This window comes from Phascolarctos cinereus, unplaced genomic scaffold (genome assembly GCF_003287225.1).
Source record: "Phascolarctos cinereus isolate Bilbo 61053 unplaced genomic scaffold, phaCin_HiC Scaffold_1;HRSCAF=81, whole genome shotgun sequence".
Classification (NCBI taxonomy): Eukaryota; Metazoa; Chordata; class Mammalia; order Diprotodontia; family Phascolarctidae; genus Phascolarctos; species Phascolarctos cinereus.
Window position 1 is genome coordinate 280,304,822 of NW_027555514.1, and position 24,818 is coordinate 280,329,639.

The 24,818-nt window shown below is 44.9% G+C and overlaps 1 protein-coding gene across 2 annotated transcripts in view; it reads left to right on the forward strand.

The window, feature by feature from the left end:
• Window positions 1-536: 536 nt before the first annotated feature.
• The window catches only part of NCF4 (neutrophil cytosolic factor 4), a 34,890-nt gene continuing 10,608 nt past the window's right edge, over window positions 537-24,818 (forward strand). The window contains exons 1-8 of one of the 2 annotated variants that reach the window (XM_020982504.2): window positions 537-880; window positions 6,365-6,449; window positions 7,651-7,804; window positions 8,916-8,986; window positions 14,809-14,936; window positions 18,566-18,623; window positions 20,521-20,619; window positions 22,211-22,344. In XM_020982504.2, coding sequence (XP_020838163.1) covers window positions 849-880; window positions 6,365-6,449; window positions 7,651-7,804; window positions 8,916-8,986; window positions 14,809-14,936; window positions 18,566-18,623; window positions 20,521-20,619; window positions 22,211-22,344 — 761 coding nt within the window. In that variant the 5' untranslated portion in view covers window positions 537-848. The remainder of the gene's footprint in view (window positions 881-6,364; window positions 6,450-7,650; window positions 7,805-8,915; window positions 8,987-14,808; window positions 14,937-18,565; window positions 18,624-20,520; window positions 20,620-22,210; window positions 22,345-24,818) is intronic. The other variant, XM_020982503.2, reaches the window with a different exon arrangement.

Sequence of the window (24,818 nt, forward strand, 5' to 3'; positions counted from 1 at the left end):
CCCATGAGATGTGAAGACTCTGGCAATGGCCCGATTGCTGCCATGGGTATGATGGATTAACACACGGTATTTCCCCCATCTAGTTCCTTTCATTGACCTGCCCTTGCAAGAGCTTCCTTCCCTTCCTTCTCAGGCTGAGTGGGTTTGCTCCTTTAAGCTCACCAATGGGAGGCCAATGGAGTAGGAACTCTGGATGTCTGGGATTTAGGGGAGGGGCTGGTCAAACCTGGGCTTGCCTCATTCTATGCCTAGTGCAAGTTTTTGCTTTTAAAACAGGGGCCAGGAAATAAGCTTTTGGGAAAAAAGCCCCAGCACTAAGATACCTCGGGTTCCAATCCTGGTTCAGCCACCCAACTACTGTGTGGTTTTGGGCAAATGTTTCTTGGCTTCAATTTCCTTGTATGTGAAATATGGCAGTTGGACTAGATCATCTTTCTAGGCGGTCCCTTCCAGCTCAAATAATTTATGAATCTGACTGACTGCCTGTGTAAACACATCTGTAGTGGCACTTCCCCAAATTGTGGGGGAAGGGGAGGGTTTAAGGAAACCAATCTTAAAGAGGCAGGAAGGGCCCCAAAGGGCTTTAGGGCTTCTGGGATTGATAGAAATCGTGCCAGTGGGGCCTGGATGCAACGTGGGGTTGCTTAGGAGGTATTTCCCAGATTTCCTAGGGCTCTGGATACTCTGGGGATCCCAAGACAGAAAGAACTAAGAAGCCCTGGGGAATCCCAGAGCTCACACAGACCAAGAAGGCAACCAGAGGGAAGTGAGAGGTTGGGCTCCGGCTGGCAGCCCGAGTCGCCCAGGCCTCATTGTCCTCCAGCTTCTTCCCTTGATCATCCAAAGCCATGTCTCTGCCCAGACAGCTTCGAGAGGAGAGGTAAGTGGATAAGGACCTCAAGCACATCCTCTGACTTTGTCATTTGGGTAGGAGTCTCCCTCCATCCCCTGAAGGTCCTTCGTAGGGAGCTTCCTGTCACTCTGGTGGAGGAACTGATGGCAAAGCTAGGGAAGACCAGGTTGAGTCAGAGCCTATCTGGTAAATGAGGAATTCTGGTAAGTTTCTTTAAAGATAGAAACTGCTTTCTGATGCACTGATCACAGAATGAAGTGAAGATTGGCTTGTCTGGCTTTCTCATTTGAGGAAACTAAGGCTCAGATCAGGAAGTGACCCGCCAATGGTCACATAGTAAGAGGCAGACTCAGGTCTTTTGAATCCAAATCCAATGCAAGGTCAAAGGCTGGGAACTTACCATGTGCCCAGACCTGAACTAGACCTTCATATCTAAGGGATGGTCCACAGCAGCTTTAAGGCTCACAGAGCACTTTCTTCCCAACAGCCCCATGAGGTGGTGATGATGGGTGGTAATAGTAATGATGATAATGATATTGGCCCATGTCATTGGTTGCAGAATGTTAAACACAGTGATTGTCTCAGGAGTCTTTGCTGTCTGAATGTCATTGAACAAGGTGATGAGGCCATAACAACAAGAAAAAAAGTAGCAATTTGATCCACAGGTACAATGAGAAGCCGACCATTAAATGTACCAGAATAATAGCAGGATTGAGACTTGACCATGACCATTCCTTTCTGAAATCCACTGGAAAACTTGAGGAATTATTGATATTTAATAACAATAGTTGGCATTTATACTTTAAGATTTGCAAAAATATGTTATTTAAATTTATTTATATTTTGAACTGAAACAATGAAAAGATCATTTCTATACAGTCAGCAGAACTCAAAAAAGGAGTTTTATATGAAACACTGACTCTCCATTTCATAAAGCTTGCTTTTAAAAAAAGTTCTAAATTCTACATGTTACTTTTGTAACTGTACTGCTAGCTGTTCTTTCTGAATTTCCTTCTGTTCTCTTCCGTGCATTTAAAAAAAAAATCTTACAATGTCCCTCTTCTTTTCCATCAGAATTGCTAACCCTCCCTTTACTTCCCAATTAAAAGCTCAGAGAAAGAAAGAAAAACCTGCTTATAATAAATATGCATTACCAAGCAAAATTAATCCACACAGTGGCTATGTCAAAAAATCTGCACCTTGTGTCCTCTGTCAGGATGTGGGTGATGTGCTTTGTAATAGGTCTTCGGAGACATGGTTTCCCATTGCTTTCATCTGAGTCTTTTCTCACTCCTTCAAACCCTCAAAACAGAACCAATTCTACCTCCCCAGGACCTCTATTCTTCCTCAATAACCTTCAAAGACATCATGATTCTGAAGGGACACCTGTTTCTCTTTCCCCTATTAGAACATTAGCACTATGTTATAATATAACTCTTTCTAATTTGCTCAAATAAATCTACCTTTCTAGGTTCCTCTGGACTCTTATGTTTGTATTTCAAAATTCCTCATCAGCTCTCATCTTTTCATAAGAAATACTTCTAAGTCCTCTATTCCCTTCCCCTTTTAGAGGATTATACTCAGTTTTGCAAGGTATGCTATTTTTGGTTGTAAGCCTTTATCTTTTGTCATTTAGAATACTGTATTCCAAGATCTCCTCTGATTTTCAGCAGAAGCTGCCACATCTTGTGTAATCCTGACTGTAGTTCCTGGGTACTTGAACTGTTTTTTTCCCTGGATGCTTGAAATAGTTTTTCTTTGACATGGGAGCTCTGGATTTTGACTTTTACATTCCTAGAAATGTTTCTTCTGGACATCTTTTCAGAAGGAGATTTTTTCTCTCTTTCCTTTACCCTCAGATGAAGTCAGTTACTATGGTTTCTTACTGGATTCCTTCATGATTGTCTGCTCTGGTCTGAACTTCAGGATTTTGCTGGAGTGGGTATGTGGAAGCTGGGTGGTCTGTCTTCCATTCAGCTGGTTTTCTTGACTAGAAGCCTGCAAAGCACTTTGTATGCATTATTTCATTTGAACATCACACCCATGCTGTGAAGATGGGACTTCGTTTTCCTCCCATTTTACAGATGAGAAAACTGAGGCTCAGTTGTCGAGTCAGAGAACCTGGGTTTGAATCTTTCCTCTATCCCTTCCTACCTGTATGATTGTTGGGGCAAATCATTTCACTTGCCCGGGCCTCAGTTTCCCTATCTGCAAAAAGGCTACATGACTGCAGTCCCTTCCAGCTTTAAATCTATGATTCCATGACTTAGGATCATACCATAAGGGTGACATTACAGTCTGTGCCATGTCTCCAGCTCTGATTCTTTGACCCCATGGGTTCTTTTCCTTGTGTGTCCTCACAAACTTGGAGTTGTGTCTATCGGGACCACATCCCCAAGGCCCGAGGGGTTCTTTGGGTAGGAGGTATGGGAGAGAAGACGTGGTGTCTACCCACATGGTTACAGTCTACTGTTTGGAGAGGAAACAAGACATCCACACGTGGAAAGAAATAATTTCTGAGTTGCTCAGCAGTGGCTACAGGTCCGAGGAGAAGATTGGAGGAGGGAGGGTTCCCTGGGGGCAGGAGGAGTTGGGTCCCTAGAGAGCAGAGATCTTTCAAGCAGCCAGATTCATTGGTTTTTGAGAACATGCCTCCTTTCAAGGCCCCCTCCCTTCGTGATTCTGGTGTGGAAAGGGCCCTAGATAATGAGCAGGTCAGGGTCCATGACTTCTTGTCTCTGTGACTTTGGATGAGTCACTGTAACTCTCTGGGTTTCCACTTCTGCATCTCTCTAATGAGGAAGTGACTTGTAAGGGCCCTTCCAGGTCACAACCCTAGGAGTCTGGTACTCTTGTTAGACTAGAAAAACTGCATTTAGATAAATGAATGCATGGATTTATTAAGTGGTTTCTAAGTCCTGAGCACTGTACTAAGGACTGGATGTACAAACACAAAAAGCAAGACTGTTCGTGCCCTCAAGGAGCTTACATTCTACTAGGAAGAGACAAAGCATAAAGGGAAGTGGTAGCTAGGGAGGGATATTCTGATGAGAAAAGTTATGGGGATGGTGAGTGGAGCCAGGAGGGAGTAGGTTCACACACACAACACACACACACATGCATGTGCATGTACACACACCCACATTCACACACACGCATGCATGCATGATTTGGGAATAAAAGTTCATTTCATCGAAGTATGACATATGCTTTCTCAAAGAAGAAGTGAACCCCTGTTTTTTCTAGGGAGTGACCTGGGCACTATTTGGGTCAGTAACTACTTTGCTCTTGGGGGAGGCTAGACCTGTCTCTCAAATTTTGCAGTCTTTTAGTTTTTGTCATCTTTCCTGTGGTCAGGGTAGATGGAGCTCTGACACTGATCAGCTGTGTGACCCCAGGCAGGCTGCTTATCTATTCTGCCTTTCATGGGATCATAGACTAGAAGGGAGCTCAGAGGTCATCTAGCTCACCTTTGCTCCTCTCCACCTTCTCCACAATCAGTTTCTTTAATGAGGCGAGTCAGTGGGGTTGATAGAGAGCTGATCTTGGACTGAGGAAGACCCTCTCTGACACATACCATCAGTGTGACTTTGGGCACGTCACTTAACCTTTGACTTCCCTTAAATGTAAAATGAGGTTAGATTTGATGGACTCCAGCATCCCTTCCAACCCTGGATCTCTGGTCCTAGGGCTCTGGGCATATCACTGGACTTCTCAGAGTCCCCGGCAACTCTCTAGGATCAAAAATTGCACAGCAGGAGTTGACCTACCTTGGTAGAGGGATTTCTCTCCATGGGAGAGACCCTCTCCCCCTTTCACTAATGAAAGCAGAGATCTGGAGCAAAGGATCCTCCTCTGCCTCTTCCTCCTCTTCCTCCCCCTCCTCTTCCTTTTCCTCCCCTTCCTCTTCCTTTTCCTCCCCTTCCTCTTCCTTTTCCTCCCCCTCCTCTTCCTTTTCCCCCTCCTCCTCATTTTAGATTTCTGTGGTGCTTGAAGATTTCTCACAGAGCTTTCTTCATAGTCACCTGCTGTTTAAGGGTCTCTACACATTGGCTCCCACCTGCACTTGCACTTTTTTCATGTCACTCCCATTCACATTTTCCTTCTAATCAAACAGTCTGATTTGTTGCTCCCAAACCTGTCATTCCATTTCCCTCATCCATGCCTTTAAATAGGCTGTGCCTCCCACCTGGAGTGCCCTCTCACCTTACCTCCACTCTTAGTCCCATTGGCTCCTTGGAGTGTCAGTTCAGATGCCTCTTCTTCCATTCTGCCTTCTTGGATCCTCCAAATCTCCTCAGATAATCCTAGAACATTTTATCAGATCCCTACTGCCCCCTTCACTGAATATGTTGTGTTCAACTTATCTGTGTAAACATCAGAGCCCCTCAGCAGAATGTAAGCTTTTTAAGAGCAAGGGTGGTTTTGTTTCTGTCTCCTTACCCCTAGTGCTTCACATTTGTCAAATTCATGCTAAAAAACTGTGGAATAGAAGTGTACCCCATAAGGCAGGTATGTCGCTATTATTATCCCCATTTTATAGATGTGGAAACTGAGGTGCAGTGTCTCCACCAGGGTTGCACAGCCAGTATGTGTCAGAGCTGAATCAAACCCAGGTTCTCTCCTGACTCCAAGCACATGGTGCTTTCTACTTAGAAGACATTAAGATGTAGCATTCCAGGGGAGTCCCCTTTCATCCAGAAACAGACCAACCCCAGAGCTTAATCACTTGAAATTTCTGTCCTGTGCAATGAACACTGATCTTTATAATCACAATTCCTATGTCTTACAAGATTCTGGAAGGCCTCCTGAATCACAGAGAAAAATTCAATTAAGTTCATTTTATATTAAAGAATTATTATTAATTCAATTGACTTCTTCACCAGAATATTCAATTAACCACAGCATAACCTTTCTGGAACTCAGTTTCTGTAAATGGAGGGGATTGGATTAGATGATCTATAACATCCTTTCCATTTCTGACATTTCATTTTCTAAGATCCCTCTAAGGCCCCTCCCAGCTCTGCCATTCCCTGTTCTAAGCCCATCCCCCCTACTTCTGGCATTCCCATATTTTAAGATCCCTCCCAGTTCTGCCATTCCCTGTTCTCAGGCCCCTCCCAGCTCTGACATCCCCTGTTCTCAGGCCCCTCCCAGCTCTGCCATTCCCTGTTCTAACATTCTCTGTTAGAGCAGCTCTCCCAGTTCTGATGGTCTATGATTCTAATAATACGTAGATTCAGGTGAGCTGAACCACACCCTTAGCTCCTTCCTGCTCCTGCGGTAGCTCATTATGCGTCTGTTCTATCTGCCTGTTGGGGTGTAAGCTCTCCTGGGGCATTGACTGTCTTCTCTATCCTCGTATCTCCCATAGCATCAACACTCAGTAGGTGCCCAGAAAATGCTGCTTGAATGAATGTGAGTCTTTGGATATTTCTGACCTCCAATCAGGGTTCTCTGAGAATCTCTGGCCTCATGACCCTGATGACCTTTTTCTCTTTGCTTCCCCAGTGACTTTGACCAGCTCCCAGATGACGTGCCTATATCAGCCAACATCGCTGACACTGAAGAGAAGAGGGGCTTCACCAGCTACTTTGTAAGAGAGACTCTTGCACTCCTGACCCAGGGCATTCAGCCTGCTCTGGGCAGGGCAGGGAAGGAGAGACGGGGACCAGCTCCTGGGTCAGCGATGAAGCCCACAGTCCTCCAAAGCCCTCACTGTCAGGCTTGCTCTGAGCAGGGGGCACGGAGGATACTTCCATTTGCCAATGACCCCAACTCAAATGCAATTTACCCTTCCAGTGCCCACCCCCTCCCACCTTTCTGCATCCTGGAGATGAATGAAGCTTATCAGATACAGTAATCAAAGAAAGCTAAGATGGTGATGGCTTCATGTATCTTCACCTTGGGAATCGTAGATTTAGAGGTGTTAAGGATAGGGACTAGCTCATCTAACCTTATTTTACAGAAGAGGAGATTGAGTCTCAGAGAAGGGCAGTAATTCGTCTAAGGTCACACGGCAAAATCCAGATCCCCCAACTCTAAATCCAGCACTTCACATTGCCATGGCTGACAGATCTACATGTTAGTAAACCATAAAGAGCGCAGACCTTCAGGGTCTGAACTACTAGAGGATTTCAGATGCAGTAACCAGTTTATGGAGGAAGATTCAAGTTAATTAATCAATCAGCAAATGCTGATGCCCTCAGTCTAACCAAGGCGACACCTTGTACGTGAAGAAGTATGTTCAGAATAAATACATAAATATAAGATGATTTGTTGGAGGGAAGGCACCCACAGTTCGGGGAGGCAAACAGGAAAAGTCCAATGTGAAAGGCGGTGCTTGAACAGAGGAAACCAGGGATTCAAAAAAGTGGAGTTGAGGAGGGAGGGCATTCCAGACATGGCAGGAGGGAAGCCTGGGCAAAGGTGTCGAGGTGGGAAATGAAGTATTACATGTAAGGAACACTCATAAGGACAATTTGGTCACGTGACTTACACCCCACTGCCACAGAATCACAGAATTTAACCATCCAAATGAGAGCCCGGGACAGGAGAAAGAACAACGAATTCGGCGTCTACTTCACTTCGTGTGTGACCTTGGGCAAATTGCTTAACCTCTCTGCGCCTTCGTTTTCTTATCCATAAAATGAAGAGGTTGACCTAGTTTCCTCTGAGTTCTCTTTTAGCCCCAAGTCTTTGATCCTCAGACCCTCTCTAAGCTTCGTCTGCTCTGTCTTCTCGGCTGCCTCTCCCGCGGCCTCTGGACCAGCCTCTGAAACTCTGTCCCTCCTCAGGTGTTTGTCATTGAGGTGAAGACGAAAGGGGGAGCCAAGTACCTCATTTACCGCCGATACCGCCAATTCTATGCCCTACAGACCAAACTGGAGGAGAGGTTTGGGGCTGAGAGCAAGACGGCCCCCTTTGCCTGCACCCTCCCTACCCTGCCAGGTAGGCCCCGCCCCCTTTGTCTATACCCTTCCTACACTGCCAGATAGGTTATTAGGGCTCTAGTCCTACCCTTGAGCAGTAACTTCATCCCTTTGCCCTTCTGGCTGCCCCAGCCTCCCTCTGTCCTTTTAGGGTAGAATAAAGGTTTAGGGACAGGAAGGGAACCTTCTCCGGAATGATTCTGTGATTCCCTTGAGCTGAGAGTCTTGTTTTTCAGACTGTTCTGGCCACCAGAGCACTCCTGTTGTAGTCAATTGGGGAGAATGCTGTGCTGGGAATCTGGGGACCTGGGTTCTAGTTCTACCTCTATTCAGGGCTCTCACATGGAATGGCCTTAGATGTGATCTATTTGTTTTTTGAGGGCAGAAATGAAGAGGTGTAAGAAGGGGTTGTAGAGCTGGAAGATGTCAAGTTATAGTAAAGAAATACTCCCTAATGATTAGAGCTTTACTTGGATGGTTTCAAGAGGTAGTGAGATGCCTATCACTGAAGGTCTTCAAGTAAGAGCCTGAATGACTGCTCTCTGGGGATGCTAACCCAAAGTAGAATGGATTGCCTTGGGAATTAATGAGTTTCCTCTCACTGGAGGTCCCCAACAGAGGCTGGTGCCCACTTCTCAGGAACCATGTAGCCTCTGGGATCCCTTCTAAATTGGAGATTCTGGAATTCTGTGTTTTTTGTGATGAACTCTGCTGCAGCCCTGGGCAAATCACTCTCTTGTTTCTCCAGCTGTGGAATGAGTAAATTAGAGCCAAATGGTGTCTAAGGTCTAGAGAAATGGCATTTTCTATGTCTACGAATCTTAGACTATTAAAAAAATGTTATTGCTTCTCTTTTTGAATATCTCTAATAGTCCCACTCCCTCCATCCACACGAAATAGGACACTCATCTGCAAAAAAGAAATATGGGTAAAATAAATCGACACATTGGCCCTGCCCAATAATGTATGCCTCATTCCTTACCTGTAGTCCACCACCTCTCCACTGAGGCAGACCTGTCAGTCTTCTAGAGTCACCATTGGTTACTACTGATGGATTAGAGTTCTGACATCTGTAAGTATTCACTTCTTTCACCTGACTCTGATGCACTAATCATTGCTCTCTCCTGCAGCTAAGGTTTACGTTGGTATCAAGCAGGAAATCGCTGAGAGCCGGATCCCAGCCCTCAACTACTATATGAAGGTACTTCTGAGCATCAGGCAAAAGGGAGGGTTCAGGTCCCAGCTTGGCAAGCAGGGCCCTAAGGGGCTGGTGCAGATGGCAGCTCTGACCCCATCAGTTCTGCGGCCACTCGCCTCTCCCCTTAGCACAGGAATGAAGGAGTCTCTGTTTTAGATCTTGGGGCTCCATCTGTCCCATCCAAGCACAGTGAGTGCTCTAGAATCTCCCTCAGTAACCCCTTTGGGTTGATCCTCAAGCAAGGGGGATGGAGAGCATAGAATCATCCATGGTATCTTGCTTTTTCTGTATCAGGGAATGTTCATTTGCATTTGAGAGAATAGTAGAGAGAATGCTTTCATCTCTCTTTTTTTTCAATTCAATAAATATTTATGAAATGCTTACTATGTGCCAGGAACTGTACTAAGTGCAAAGAGGCAAAAGAGAGCCCCTGCCCTAAAGGAGCTTACAATCTAATAAGGGACACAATGTGTAAACAAATATATGCAAAGCAAATTATATAATGAATAAATAGGACATTATTAACAGAGGGAAGACACTGGAACTGGGTTAGGGAAGAATGCTTTCACCTCTGATGCCTGCTCCGAGGCTGCTGAGTGCCTAAGAGGATGGAGCAGTGGGCTGGGAGTCAGGAAGGTCTGAGTTCAAGTCCAGCCTCAGATACTTACTAGCTGTGTGACCCTAGGCCAGTGACTTAACCTCTGTTTGCCTCAGTTTCCTACTCTGTAAAATGAGGATCATAATAGCACCTGGCAGGATCAAATGAGATTGTAAAGCATTTAACACAGTGCCTGGCACATAGTAGGTGCTTGATAAATGGTGATTTCTTCCTTTCTTACCTATGTGACTTAAGTCATTGAATGTCTCTGAGACTCATTTTTTCATCTGTAAAATGACGCAGTTGTGGACTACATGGCCTTGAGGTTTCCTTCCAGCTCAGAATCTCTGATCTGAAATCTTTTCCCCTCTGAACCTGTTTCCTTTTTTTGTAAAATGAGGGCTTTGAACTTGAGGTCCCCTATGCCTGGGCCAGCGTTATTTCCACTGTGCCATAGTTAGAAAAAGGCAGGGTGATGTGATGGAAAGAGCTATGTGACCTTCAGTAAGTTGCTTAACCTCTCTGAATACCATTTGCCTCATATACAAAACAGAGATGATACTTCCTACTTGCTTGGACTACCTACTTGCCTCAATTCAACAAGCTATGTCCAAGGTCTTGTGCCAGGTGCTGGGGATAAAAAGGACCACAACCCAACCCATCAGTCCCTGCCCTCAAGTTGACATTTTACTGGGGGGATTATGTTCTGTGATTAGTTAATCTGGGAGCGAGCATTAAAACCTAGTGGGATCAGCAGAGGCTGCCTGTAGAAGGAGGCACTTGAGTGACACTGAGGATTCTATTGGTTGGAAGGAAAAAGAGCATGCCAGGCATAGGGTACAGCCTGAACAGTAGCCCGGAGGTGGGAGATGCTGAGTTTATGAAACTGCACAGAAAAGCCAGATGGACTAGTATACATAGAGTATATGAAGGGGAGGAATATGAAATAATTCTGGAAGGATAGACTGGAGCCAGATGGAGGGGCTTTAAATGTGGCAGCAACAGTCATAATAGCTTGAGTTTAAAGAACTCTTTAAAGTTTGCAAAGTGCTTTGCTTGCTGGCAACTACCATACAAAGTAGGTACTATTATTAGTTCCATTTTACAGATGAGGAAAATGAGGCAGATAGCAGTTGGTTAACTTTCTCATAGTCACAAAGCTAGTAAGTGACTGAGGCAGGATCTGAATGCAGATCTTCTTGACTTCAAGTCCAAAACTCTATTCACTGCACCACCTAGTAAGTGACAAACGAAGACATTCATATTTTATCCCAGAGTCCATAGGGAGCCATTTAAGATTCTTGAAGAGGAGAGTGACTTTATTGGACCTACGATCTAGGAAAATCACTCTGACAACTGTATGGAAGATGAATTGGAGCTGGAGAGAGACTTAAGGCATGGAAATCAATGAGGAAGCTATTGCAATAGTACAGGCTAGAAAGGATGAGAGCCCAAGCTGGGGTGATGATCATGTGAATGAAGAGATGGGGACATATAGGAGAGATACTGTGGTACTAGAACTAGGTAGCTGAATGGCAGAGTAGATTTAAGGGGCAGAAAGACCTGAGTGCACATTCTGCCTCAGACACTTACCAGCCGTGAGACCCTGGACAAGTCACATAATCTCTCTCTTTGCCTCAATTTCCTTATCTGTAAAATGGGGTAGGACCCATCTCACCAGGTTGTGGTGAGGATAAGCTGAAATGTCATGTCAGATACTCTGCCAGCTATAAAGTGATAGGTTCTCTTTAGATAGTAAATGCTAGCTCTTCTCATTATTATTAGGACTGACAACTTTTGGTAGCTAACAAGGTGCTTCAGGGTGAGGGGGAGGGCAGAGTCAGAGATGACTTTGAGGTGATGAACCTGGGAGCCTGGGAACTGAGATGCAGAAATAAGGAAGTTTGGAAGAAGAGAAAGTTTAAACAGGAAGTTATCTTCATACCGGCCTCAGGATGAACACATCCAGGATGGTTTTCTGCATCAAATTTCATTTTTAGAATGCAATTGACATTACATCACTTAGTTCTCCTTTCAGCCCAAGTCCGAAGGGCTGGTTAGTATAAGGCCAGAATGAGAACTGGCTGAGAGTCCATTTCCCAGAGACACTCAGGGGTGTGAGAGGTAGAGGAGAAGAGTCTTTGGGGTCCTATCCTGGAGTGTGCCCCAGCTGGGGAGACAAAAATGACGAACAGAGATAACTAGAGGGCAAACTGACAGCTTCGGAGAAGACCAGAAGATGGGAGGAAAGAGAGAAGGGTGGACTTCAGGGACCCTCCCAGCTCTTAAGGATGATTCTGTGAAGGAGGTAGGGCTGTTGATAGGAGTTTTGGCAATGAAGGAAAATGTCACTAAGGGCGGAGTTGTCAGGCTACTCTGCATGAGGGATCAGAGTAGGACCCTACATCTAGAGCTAGCAGGGACCTCAGGAGCCATCTCATCTATTGCTCTCATTTCATGGGGGAAACTGAGGCTTATGGGAGTTGCCCAAGGTCACACATAGAATCATACTTCTAGATCTGGAAGGAATCTCATCAGCCAATTGGTCTATCTCCATCATCTTATAGATGAGGAAACTGAGTGACCTGGCCAAGGTACCATCTAGATCTTAGATCTAGATCTAAAAGGGACCTCAGAGGCCCCCTGGTCTATCTCCTCCATTTTATAGATGAGAAAAGTAAAGGTCATAAAGGTAAAGGGGTTTTTCAAAATCCCTCCAGTATTAAATGTCAGAAACATCAGTCTTCTGGCACTGCTATCCATGGGATTTCCATTGTATCATGCTTCTGTCTTCATAACAGCCCAAGCTCGACTGCATATCTGTTGTCTCAGGCCACATGCCCATAAATTCAGACACTTGTCATGAGATTGGCCACAGGGCGGGGTGGTGGAGGACATTTAGGCCATGATAACTCTCAGAGACTAACCACCTGGTGAGTGTTAAGCAAGCTGTGATCAAAGCCAGTGGAGGGAATGTCTTCATCCCCCAAATCACAGATCCTTGAAGTATTAAGTAAAATTCCTCCTAATAAGCCCATCATCATTTCCTCTTATTCATCAACATATATGTGATTTTCTGGTATCATGTCCCAGGGTCATGGTGATTAGCACAGTTTGAAGCTTGTGGAAATAATGAAAAAGAAAGAAACCCACAGAGAGATCTGAAGAGACTCTGATCAGCTCTAAGCCTGAAGGAGAAAGCTCCACTCCGCACCCCCTTACCACCATAATGAGAATGTTTTCTGATGATTTGCTCAAGGACCTAGCAGGAGGGGCTGCTGGAATCAGTCCTTGCTCTATCACCTTCGCTTTTCTCCTCTGGTAATGGTGGGGATGACAGTCTTCTATTTCTGACTCCATACAATTAGTGCCGGAAATAACCACCTGCCTGCCTAGTGTTTCATAGTTAGTCTATTTCCAGTCACCTCCCAAATATTAGTTGAGCATCTATGACCTTCCAGTCCATACTGCAGCTGCTATTTCAGGTCCAAAAATGAACAGAGGATGGGGATGCTTCACTCACAAGGACATTAGTTTGGGGCTAGAGCCAGGACAAAGCAGGGGAGCCAGAGGATGTGAAGTTGAGTCCTTGAAGTCATGTCACTTCCATGGATCTCAGTTTTCTCATCTGTAAAATGGGAGGGCCATACTAGCTGACCTCTAGGGTCCTTTGTAGTTCTGGATCTATGATCTTAGACAAGAGGGGAGGGGATTTGCCCAAAGACTCACCATTAGTCACTTGCAATCTGTGCACTGGGCATTGTGTTAAGGGCTGAGGATACAAAGAAAGGCAAAAATACAATCCCTCCTCTCAGGAAGCTCACAGTATAATGAGGGAGATAGCAAGGGAGATAACAACTATATGCAAACAAGATGTAGATAGGATAAATAAGAGATAAGGCATCAAAAGTCAGCTGGGATGAAAACCCAGAATCTCTCTCTCTCATCAAAGGCTTATAGATTTAATCTAGAAAGAATCTTAGAGTTTCCTAGTCCAAATCTCTCATTTCACAGACAAGGACTAGAGAGGCAAAGGGACTTTCCCAACATATAGGAAGTTTCAGAGCCAGAATTTGAATTCAGGTCCTGCAAATCCAAATTGAGTGACATTTCCACCATACCCCTCTCTTGCCATTCTACCAGACCGTCTCAAACTGTCGACATACTGGGACCCAAAGATTCTGGCCCTGACCTATGGTCATGGGATTTTGGTTGGGTAAACTAGGTAGGGGTCTGGGGAAAGATTAGAACTGTTCCGCCGTCCCCAGAATCCCAAAGGAGGGAAAGTGTCAGCTTCAACAGTAATGGCTTTGCTGCTCCAGCAGGGGGCACTGTAACAACAGCAAATAGAAAGCAAATCTGCATAAGGCTGTGAAATACTAATTTGTAATTAAAATGCAAGAATCCAAATATTGTAGCTTGGAGCTTAAGGCGCTAAATGTTTAAAGCTCATGTTAGCAGTTTCCCTGCATTTTGAGTTGTATGACCTGTACGTCCTTGGCCCAATCACTTAGTTTCTTTGGGTATCGCTATGGAGTACAGTGGAAAGAATGCTGGAGTGGTTGGCCATTTCCTTCTCCAGCTCATTTTACAGATGAGGAAACTGAGGCAAACTGGGTTAAGTAACTTGCCCAGGGTCACACTACAGGTAGGTGTCTGAGATCAAATTTGAACTCAGGAAGAGGAGTCTTCTTGATTTAAAGCCCAGTGCTGTATGCACTATGGCACCGCGGCCTAGCGCCCTCACTATCATTATCTCCATCTTACAGCTGAGGGAACTAAGGAAGGCAAAAGTTAAGTGACTTGCCTAGGGTCACACAGCTAAGTGTCTGAAGCAGGCCTTTCTGACTCCAGCTCTATCCACTGAGCTACCTAGCCAGAAATGCTTATAGAGGACCTCAGGTTGAAAAGGAGCTGGGATGTGTTAGGGGAGATAAAGCCCAGAGAAGGGAAAAGCCAGAATTCGAATTTAGATCTTTTGACTCCTAATGGAGTGTTTTTTTCCACTATCAATATGGATCCCTTTTGTCCGTAGTTTGATTTTGTCTCTGCCTTTCAAAGCAGACACCCCCGTTCCTATAGCATCTGATGTCCAGTGTATTAGCCACATACCCCCATTGTTAGGGGAAGAAGGATATGGGTGAGGAGGAGGGAGACATTTCAAGGACATTGTTTGGGACTTTCTCCGTGCCTCCTTTAACACCCCCTTTTCCTTTTCCAAACACAGAAACTTCTCAGCCTGCCTCCTTGGGTACTGATGGATGAAGATGTTCGGATCTTTTTCTACCAGTCTTCCTATGATTCTGAGCAAATCCCCCAGGCGTTAAGACGGCTCCGGCCTCGGACCCGGAAAGTGTGAGTGGCAAACCCCACCCGGCTCCTAGCCCCTTATATCAGGGCTGGGTCTCTGAAGGGGTGGAACAGACCCTCGTTGCCAGCATTAGAGTCACTCTACAGGGTTCAGTCTATCTCCAGAAAACTCCTGTTAGAGCATCACTCCCCTGGGGAAGCCCTTGTCCATGTTGTTGTGCGTCCTTCCTTCTCAGAGGACCGATGACATCACAAATTCTGTCCCAATTACGCTACCTCCCTTTCGGAGAAAGGCCTTGGTCTTGTTTATTCTATGGGGAGCACACTGTGGAAATTTATCTCTTTGATAATCATCCTCATCATCATAGCACTTTCAAGCTTGCAAAGCACTTTACAAGTTCTCATTTTGTCTTCATAACAACCCTGGAAGATAGGTAATATTGTCATTTCATTTTAGAGATGAGGAAACTGAGGAAGACAAAATAAGTGACTCGCCCAGGGTCACACAGCTTGTGTCTGAGGTCAGATTTGAACTCAGGTCTTCTTAACTCTTGGTCAAGAAGCTCAATCCATTGTGCCTCCAAGCTGCCTCACTGATGCAAAGTAGCAATTTATTTCTAATTTAGTCTCTAGTAGTAGCCTGGAGGTGCTGATAAGTAAAGGCACTTATCCAGTCACATAGCTACTACGTGTCAAAGGGGGACTTGGGATGACATCTTTCTGACACAAAGGCTGGCTGTTTTTCCACTAGTGGTTCACAAACATTTCAACCTCAGAGATTCCTTTACACACTTAAAAATTATTGAGGACCTCAAAGAGCTTTTGTTGATAGGAGTTATATCTATTGATATTTATTTTTAAAAATTAAAACATTTATTGAATCATTTAAAAATAATGATGATAAACCCATTACATGTTAAGATAGCATTTTAATGGAAAATAATTATATTCTCTTAAACAAAAAATTAGCAAGTTGAGTGGCATTGTTTTACATCTTTTTGCAAATGTCTTTAATATCTAATTTAATATAAGACAGCTGGATTCTCATATCTGCTTCTGCATTCAATTAGTGTTGTTTTGGTTGAAGGATATGAAGCATATCTGTTCTCATACAAATACATGCTTGGAAGATAAAAAAAATATTTTAATAAGCAAATCACTTGGTCATGATCAAAACTAGTATTATAAAAGTAGTTTTGATCAGGAGGGCATCCTGAAAGGGTCTTGGAGACCTGCAGGGTCTAGACTGTGGTAACCTCTAACTAATGCTTTAACATAGAACAATTAATAGAGGCGTTGTGTCCAGAGGGAGGGAGCAGGGCCGCATTACTGCCCTCGACCCCAGCCGGGAAACCTCTGTAGTAGTGCGTTCAGTCCTGGGGACCAGATTTTGGGAAGGAAACTGACAACCAGGCACAAATTCAGAAGAGTGTGACAAAGATCGTGAGGGGGACTGAAAACGGTGCCATACGAGGGCTGGCTGAAGGAAAGGGGAATATTAAGTCTGGAGAAGAGAATGTTTGAGGGGCACGCGAAGGACGCCACTTGAAGAGATGTTAGACTTCTCCTGTTTGGTCCCAGAGAGCAATGAGGGGGAGTTTCAGAGGCAGATTGTGACTTGACTGCAGGCAAATAAATAAGCAAGCAAACAAACAAACGAATGAATGAATGAATGAACAAATAAAATAAGTACATAAATAAATAAATGAATGAATAAAAACAGACCTTCCTGATGATTAGTACTATCCAAACGTGGAACAGCCAGGAAATCAGGAAATTCATAGAAACGTGTGATTTGGAACAGAAGGGGGCCTTAGCAGTGATCTAGTCCAATCCCCTCATTTTACAGATGAAAAACTGGGGCCCGGAGAGTCCCAGTGACTTTCCTAGCATCACACAGGTAGTGAGTTCTGGATCACTGCAGGTCTCAAGGAGGAGATGAGGGGCTCACGTGCGGGAGACATTGGAGGAGGATTTCTGCCGCAGCATGGGCAGGGAGGGGAGGTGCCAGGTGAATGCTGCAGAAGGAGAAAAGCCTGGCCCTCCAGGATCGATGTGAGCCAGGGAGCCTTGTGGTGCAGTACAGTGAAGAGTCCTGCAACTGCAGCATGAGGACAGTGTCTGGAGTCTGGCCCTGCTACTTACTGCCTATGCAGCTTTGGGAGAGTCACTCTCTGTGGGCCTCAGTATTCTCATCTGTAAAATGGAGGTGTTGGAATGGGCAATCTCCAAGGTCTCCCTCAGTTCTAAATCCTAATTTCCCCAGGCTACCCACTCCTCTTTTGGACAGCTCTGCTTGGAAATCTTAAGCTTAAATCTTCCTCTTCATTCTCTCCACCCATTGCTCCTTGCTTTACCCTGTGAAAAAAAGGAACGAGCATTTATTAAGCACCTACTATGTGTCAGGCACCGTGCTTTACAATTAACATCTCATGTGAGCCTCACAACAACCCTGGGAGGTAGGTGCTGTGATTGGCCCCGCATTTTGCAGATGAGGGAAGTGAGGCAAATGACTGCCCAGGGTAAGTGTCTGAGGCTGGATTTGAACTCAGGTCTTCCTGACTCCAGACCTAGTGCTCTTTCCTCTGAGCCACCATGCATCCAAGAAAATAAGTCTAATTTCTTTTCACGTGACATCACTTCAAAAGTGAAAAACAGCTCTCTATCATGTCCACCCAAAGTCTTCTCTTCTCCAGGTGAAAAATCTCCCATCTATCCATCCAGTCTTCATACAACGTGGTCTCCAATCAATCTTTTAATCAGCAAACATTTATTAAGTGACTACTGCATGCCAGGCACTGTGCTAGGCACTGAGGTTACAAAGACAAAAGGGAAAGCTGCCTGTCCTCAAGGAACTTACATGCTAAGGCAGGGGATTACATGTGCACATATAGGCACACACATATATACACACGAGCACAACATACATGTACACATACACATTTATGCTCACATGCATGCAAACATATGCACATAGTACACACATACATGTCAGCCGATACGCATTTATGAAACCCTCAGTATGTACCATTTACCATGCTGAGCACTGAATAGACAAAGACAAAAATGGAACAATCTCCACCCTCAAGGGGCTTCCATTCTAAAGGGGAAGACAATACATACATTAATAGGCATACACAGAGTAGATCAATGGAGATTTTTTTGTATAGGGAGAGGTCCCCTCACCTCCCTGCTTGCCCTCTTCTAGATGGATTTCCACTCACCAACATCTTTCCTAATGTATGATTCCTCATTGAAGGTCCTTTCCAGCTCTGAATCACCAACCCTAAGGATGGGGGTTTGGGGCCAACAATAAAGGTACTTCCATTATATTATATTCCGTATATTGGAACTGGTCCTGTTCTCAAGTCATGAGGGAGAGGCTGGTCATTCATGCTCCAGCTTCTGCTTCCTTTCCAGGTCCCATGCAGCAGAGTCTGTCCAGCCTTGTTCTTTTGTCAGTCAGCCAACAATCATTAAGCAGTGGACAGTGTGCTAAGGGCTAGGGATAGAAAAAGAAAGCTAAAAGGAAGACAGCTCTGCCCTCAAGGAGCTTCCATTCAAATGGGACCAAAGGAAGCATCTCCTTGGGGAGGAGGAGCCTCGGGAGCTTGTCCTTCGTGTAGACCTTGATCAAAGTAAGTGGGTGTAGAGCTTCTGTTTTCTTTTTGCAGCAAGAACATCTCTTCTCAAGCTCCGGGTTTTGACCATCTGGGTGCACCGTGTGCTGAGGTATGTGTTCTGTCTGACCTTTATACCTCACCTACAAGGCTTCTCAAGCTCCACCATGGAGAGCGCCTTTTCAGTCAATCGGTCCCTCCAAGGACATTTGTTACTGGGTGCCTTCTGTGCTCTGGGACTGTGTGTAGGAGTGTGGATGTGTTAGTATACAGGCTTGGGGCTATGCATTGCGAGGATGCATAATATAGTGAGAAAAGCTGAATTTGGGGAAAAGTGATAGGAGTTTGAAATCTGCCCCTGACACCAGCTAGCAGTGTGATGAAGAGTAAATCGCTCATTCTCTCTGAGTCTCAGCTGAGTCATTTGTAAAATAGGAACCTACCTCACAGAGTTGTTATTCATCATAGCTGACATTTCTATGGCCATTTAAGGTTTGTGAAGCACTTTGCCTTCAGTAACTTATCTGATCTTCTCAAATCAGCAAACTTCTTTACGGGAAAATGAGGGGCTGGGTTACATGGTCCCTGAGGTCCAATGGTCCTAAGCCTGGTTCTTCCTGTGTAAAATGAGGGGTTAGGTTACATGGTCCCTGAGGTCCAGTGGTCCTAAGCCTTGTTCTTCCTCTGTAAAATGAGGGGGTTGGATTACATGGTCCCTGAGGTCCAATGGCCCTAAGCCTGGTTCTTCCTCTGTAAAATGAGGGGTTGGGTTACATGGTCCCTGAGGTCCAGTGGTCCTAAGCCTGGTTCTTCCTGTGTAAAATGAGGGGGTTGGGTTGCATGGTCACTGAGGTCCAGTGGTCCTAAGCCTGGTTCTTCCTCTGTAAAATGAGGGGGTTGGGTTACATGGTCCCTGAGGTCCAGTGGTCCTAAGCCTGGTTCTTCCTCTGTAAAATGAGGGGTTGGGTTACATGGTCCCTGAGGTCCAGTGGTCCTAAGCCTGGTTCTTCCTCTGTAAAATGAGGGGGTTGGACCAGAGGGCCTCTGACATCCCTGCCAGCTCCAGAGTGAGGAGCCTATTGTCAACTGTGTGCCAGGCACTGCTGTAGTAAGGCTTAAATGAGATAATGAACATAAAGCTATGTGGCACAGTGGATAGAGCACTGGGCCTGGGGTCCAGAAGATCTGAGTGCAAATCTGGCCTCAGACACTAGCAGTGTGACCCTGGGCAAGTCACTTAACCCTGAATGCCTCAATTTCCTTGTTTGTAAATTGAGCTGGAGAAGGAAATGGCAAACCACTCCAGTATCTCTTCCAAGAAAACCCCAAATGGGGTCACGAAGAGTCAGACACAACTTAACAGCAACAAAATCCTTAGAGTGCTCAATTATTAATTATTAATTATTAAGCAAGTGCTTAATACATGATTTTTCATTAATTCAGATGTCAGCTACTAGTGCACGACTCTAGTTGGGCAGATAACACGTAGGATCATAGGTCTAGTACTGAGATCACCTTGTCCAACCTTCTAATTTCACAAATGAGGAAACTGAGGCTCAGAGAAACTGAGTGACCAGAACAGGCTCACAGTTCATAAGGGGCCCGGGCAGGATTTGAACTCATTTCTCCGGATTCAGTACACATTCCACTATACCACAATGTCAGTTTGTTGCAGCAGAGCTATCTAGTTTGCCAGCATCACTGCTACCACTTCAGAATTCTGAACTTCAAGGTCACCAGGTTAGTTCTCATCCTTCAGGGCAGGCTTTCTTAGAGACCAGCTGAAATCAGATGGTCAAGGGATGGATTCTTACTTATACAATGTTGAACTCAAGTTCAATAACTAGACCTCTTAAAATACTGTTACCCAGAAGTCACTATTTTTTATTTCACAACATTTATATTTTCCTCAGAAATGCTTATTTCCCTTCCCCCGCTTTCCCAGGGATTATAGAGATTTGGGAACATATCTTCACCTATTAATCCCAGCTACATTCATGTATTCTCAGGCTTTGTTCGATTTCACTGGAAACAACAAACTGGAGTTGACATTCAAGGCCAAAGACATGATTTTCCTGCTGAGCCGAGTCAACAAGGACTGGCTGGAGGTGAGATGCCTTTGTGTTGGCTATTTGAGGGTGAGGTGAGGAAAAGAAAGGAAGTAGTGAGTAGAGATGGTAAAGTAACTCAAAACCATGTTCCATGAGGATACCTGGAGAGAATTAAGGCACCTTGATTATTGACTGACTGACATTACTGTAATTCCTTGAGAACAGAGATTGTTCTGTCCTTGGTCACTGTAGTTGTAGGCAACCAATAAATGCTTACTGATTGAGTAGTTGATCTTCAAAGAGATGAAGATCATTATGTGGAAGAGAGATTGCATTATTATGAGAGGCCTCAGAAAGAGAACTCTTTATATTTTGTATTAATTGACCATGAATGGGTTCTTTCCTGTCAACAGAATGTAAACTCCTTGAGGGCAGGAACCATTTTATTTGTCTTTGTATTCTAGTTGCCTAGTTCAGAACCTTGTGTGTGAGCTTGCTCAAGCAAGGTATGGAGTTTGGGAGCACTCCAGACTGGACAGGCATGCGTGCATGTGCACACATGCACACACACACAGATACCCGCAACTGAGATAGAATTAATCAGTCAACAAGATAATAGTTGTGGGAAAAAAACACTCAGCACAGTGCCTAACATATAGTAGGCGCTCTATAAATGCTTATTCCCTCCATTCCTCTCCCAATCAATCAATGTCCCAATCCATAAACATTTATTATGCCTTGTCTGTGTCAGACACTGTCCTTGGTTCTGGAGAAATGACAAAGAATGAAGGAATCTCCTTCATTCTCAAGGAACTTACATTCTAATAGGTCTGAGAGGAGAAGGAAAACACATGAACTATTCTATGAAAGATTTTCTTTCAAGTAAAACTTTTCTGAGCCTTTAATATATTTCAACTAAAAATGATGTAAAGTGTCTTCTAAACCTTAAGATCCTATATAAAAGCTGGCTTTAAAAAAAGTATTCTGGAGCAGGGGTTCTTGACCTGGGGGTCCTTGAACTTGCCTTAAGGAAGCTAGAAGATCAGTGGATAGAATGCTAGTCCTAGAGTCAGGAAGATCTGACTGGTCAAATCTGGCCAACGTCACACCAGTAGTAAAGCGTAGGCTCATAAATCTAGTGACGAAAGAGACCTCCAAGGCCGTCTAATTCAATCACCTCATTTTACAGATGAAGAAATGGAGGCCCAGGGAAGTGAAATGACTTGCTTGAAGCCATCACAGGTAGTGAATGGCAGAGGGAGGATATGAAACTAGACCCTGTGACTTCAAATTCACCATTCTTGCTACCTTACCACAATGACTATTAAAAGGACTGACTTAGGCTGGTAGGGATAAGAGTGAACTGGTACAAGAGACATTGGGCAAAACAACAACTCTCATCTTAATAGCACTTTATGGTTTTCAAACACTTTCTGCACAACACTGTGAGGTTAGGGCAGGTACATGTGTATAGGGGCTGTATTAGCCTCCCCTATTTTACAGAAGAGAAAGCTGAGCCTCTGCGAGGTCAGACGATTTGGTCACCATCACACACTTGTTAAGTGCCTCAGTCAAAACCTCACCTCAGTTACTCTGAGCAGGCCACAATGTTGCCTCCCAAGGTTCCATGCTGTCTTTGTCTTCCCAGGGCACTACCCATGGGGCCACAGGGATCTTCCCAGCCTCCTTTGTGAAGATTATCAAGGACTTCCCGGAAAAGGAGGACAGCCTCACAAATTGGCTGCGATGCTACTACTATGAAGACACAGTGAGCACCATCAGGTACTGAGGCTCAGGAGCTGGGGTCCATGGCCTTCCCTTCCTGCTCCCAGCTCCCATGGGTGCTGGTCTCCTCCCCCATCACCTCACCTGGGCCCTGAGAAAGCAGAGTCATTTTTTTTCCTGACCTCCTTTTTATGCTCTGCGAAAGCAATCCCCATAGCCCATGATGGGGTAACTTAGAGGGTGGAGGGTGGTGCCAAGGCCAGCATGCTGAGTTTGGTTGTCAACTGGGCCCGCAAACTCTACTGTATTCAATGGCCATATATAGTAGCCCTAATCCCATCTGGGCCTGTGGGTAATACAGGCATGGTGAAAAGGCGAGATGATTCCATACTCCTCTTCCTCCACTTTACAATTCAAAGTATGGACCCTCCTAAGGTGGGCATCATTGTCTCCACCCACAAAAGAGCTAGCTCGCTCCAGTAATTAGGGAAATACCCAAGTCATCCTCACTTGGGACAGAGGAGATGAGTCTCCAGGTGGGAGAACACTGAGTTACTTCCAGGCTCAATTATCCAAGGGGCTAAGAAGAGTGGATGGAGAGTTCACTGATCAGATAGTTCAAGTCATGGGAATTTGGCCAGCAGAGTGCTTTGCAATCAATTCATCACTCAATCAATAGGCATTTATTATTTTGTGACTGATAGGAGGAACAGTGGATAAAGTATTAGACTTGGAGGTAGAAAGACCTGAGTTAAAATTCTGTCCCTAACACTCATTAGCTGTGTGACTCTGAGTAAGTCACAAAACCTTTATCAGCCTCAGTTTCCTCATCAGCAAAATGGGGATAATAATAGCACCTACTTCACAGGTTATTATCAGGATCAAATGAGATAACATATATAAAGTGCTTTGCAAACCTTGAAACTATAAACTAGCTTTTTAAAAATTGACTATTATTTATTAAGCACCAATCACGTTGCAGGTCACATGGGAATCACATGGGAAGTGAAGAGGTTGCTGACTTGGATGGATGGTGGAAGAGTATGCTGGAGGGGAGATCGCTTTACATTTTGAAGTGTCCCAGAATGAGAGCAGGGTGTGAGTTTGGGAGGAGAGGCTGTGATTCAGCCTGAATTCCTCTAGAAGGGAGGGAGAAGGACCTGCAGCTGCTAGCCATAGAGAAGGGAAGTGAGCATCCAGGGAGGAAGGGTGGCCACTGCTCAGTAACAGTGGGTCAGGGAGGGTCTGGAAGTGGCAATGGGGAGAAAGGATCTTGCCAGTGGGAAAGAGCATTGTGCTAGGTACTGAGGATACCAAGCCTAAGAAAAAGTCGTTTTAAGGAGCTTACGCTGCAGCAGAGGGAGATACCAGGGGCAGATCTAGGGAGAAGCCAAATGGGACAAAGTAATTTGGGGGTAAGGCACCAGCAGAGGGGTGGAGTCGAAAAACTTCATCTAGAAAGTGGTGTTTGAAGTGAACCTTGAAGAAAACTAGGATCATCGTCCTGGAGCTCAGAACTTCCTCATCTTACAGTTCAGGAAACTGAGGAACAGAAAACTTCAGTGACTTGTCCAAGGTAGAAATAATAATAATCCAAATTTACAGAGCACATTAAGGTTTGCAAAGAAATTGATGTTATCTCATTCATGTGATCCTTATGACAACCCATTTTACAGTTGAGGAAATTGAAGCTGATACAGGTCCAGTGACTTGCCCAGAGCCACGAACTTTATATGCCTGAGGCAGGATTTGAACTCAGGACTTCATAACTCCAAGGAAGGAGGGAGAGTGCTCTAGCAGCTGCATCACCTGCCTCAGAGATAAGAGTTGTATCCGCAATCAGTGACTCCAGGACCAGGGGGCTCTCTGCCCTGTACCGTGATGCCTCTAGAGATTCTTCCTTAATAAATGCTTGTAGAATTGAACAGTAGGAAGTCAAATGTAGGAACCAGAGGGAGTAAGCACTTGGTCTGACTCACTTCAGTTGGCTTTCTAGAAGTGTCAGTCTTTTTGTTCTGGAGGTTCCCATGCCCTGCCTGCCTGAGTCTTTGATCGCCTTCTGCTGTCTTAGCCACTAATGCTGAATCATACACTCATTCTGTGGGGGAAGGATCATTATGGTGCCCAACGGAGGTTAGAAGTCAACCTAAGAGTGATTGGATGATACTATCTGCCAAATGAATGTCAGCTCTGAGGTCATTCTGGACTGAGGAGAGCAATCCTATTGGCATCAGTGAAATTCCAGATGAGCAGACCAGGAGGGTCAACACAGTGTTATGATATACTATATCCTATATGTGGCCAAAATATTCCTGTCACCCCCAACCCCAACCTGAGAGTTGGATGAGATATCAGCAGCCAGCCAGCTCAACTGAAATTTGAAATGGAATCCCCACTATAACACAAATGTCAAGTGATCATTTAGCCTCTGATTGAAGAACTCCTGTGATAAGGAACTTATTACCTTCCTAGGTAACCAATTCAACTCTTGGACAACCCTAACTATTAGGACATTTTTCCTGACCCCAAGC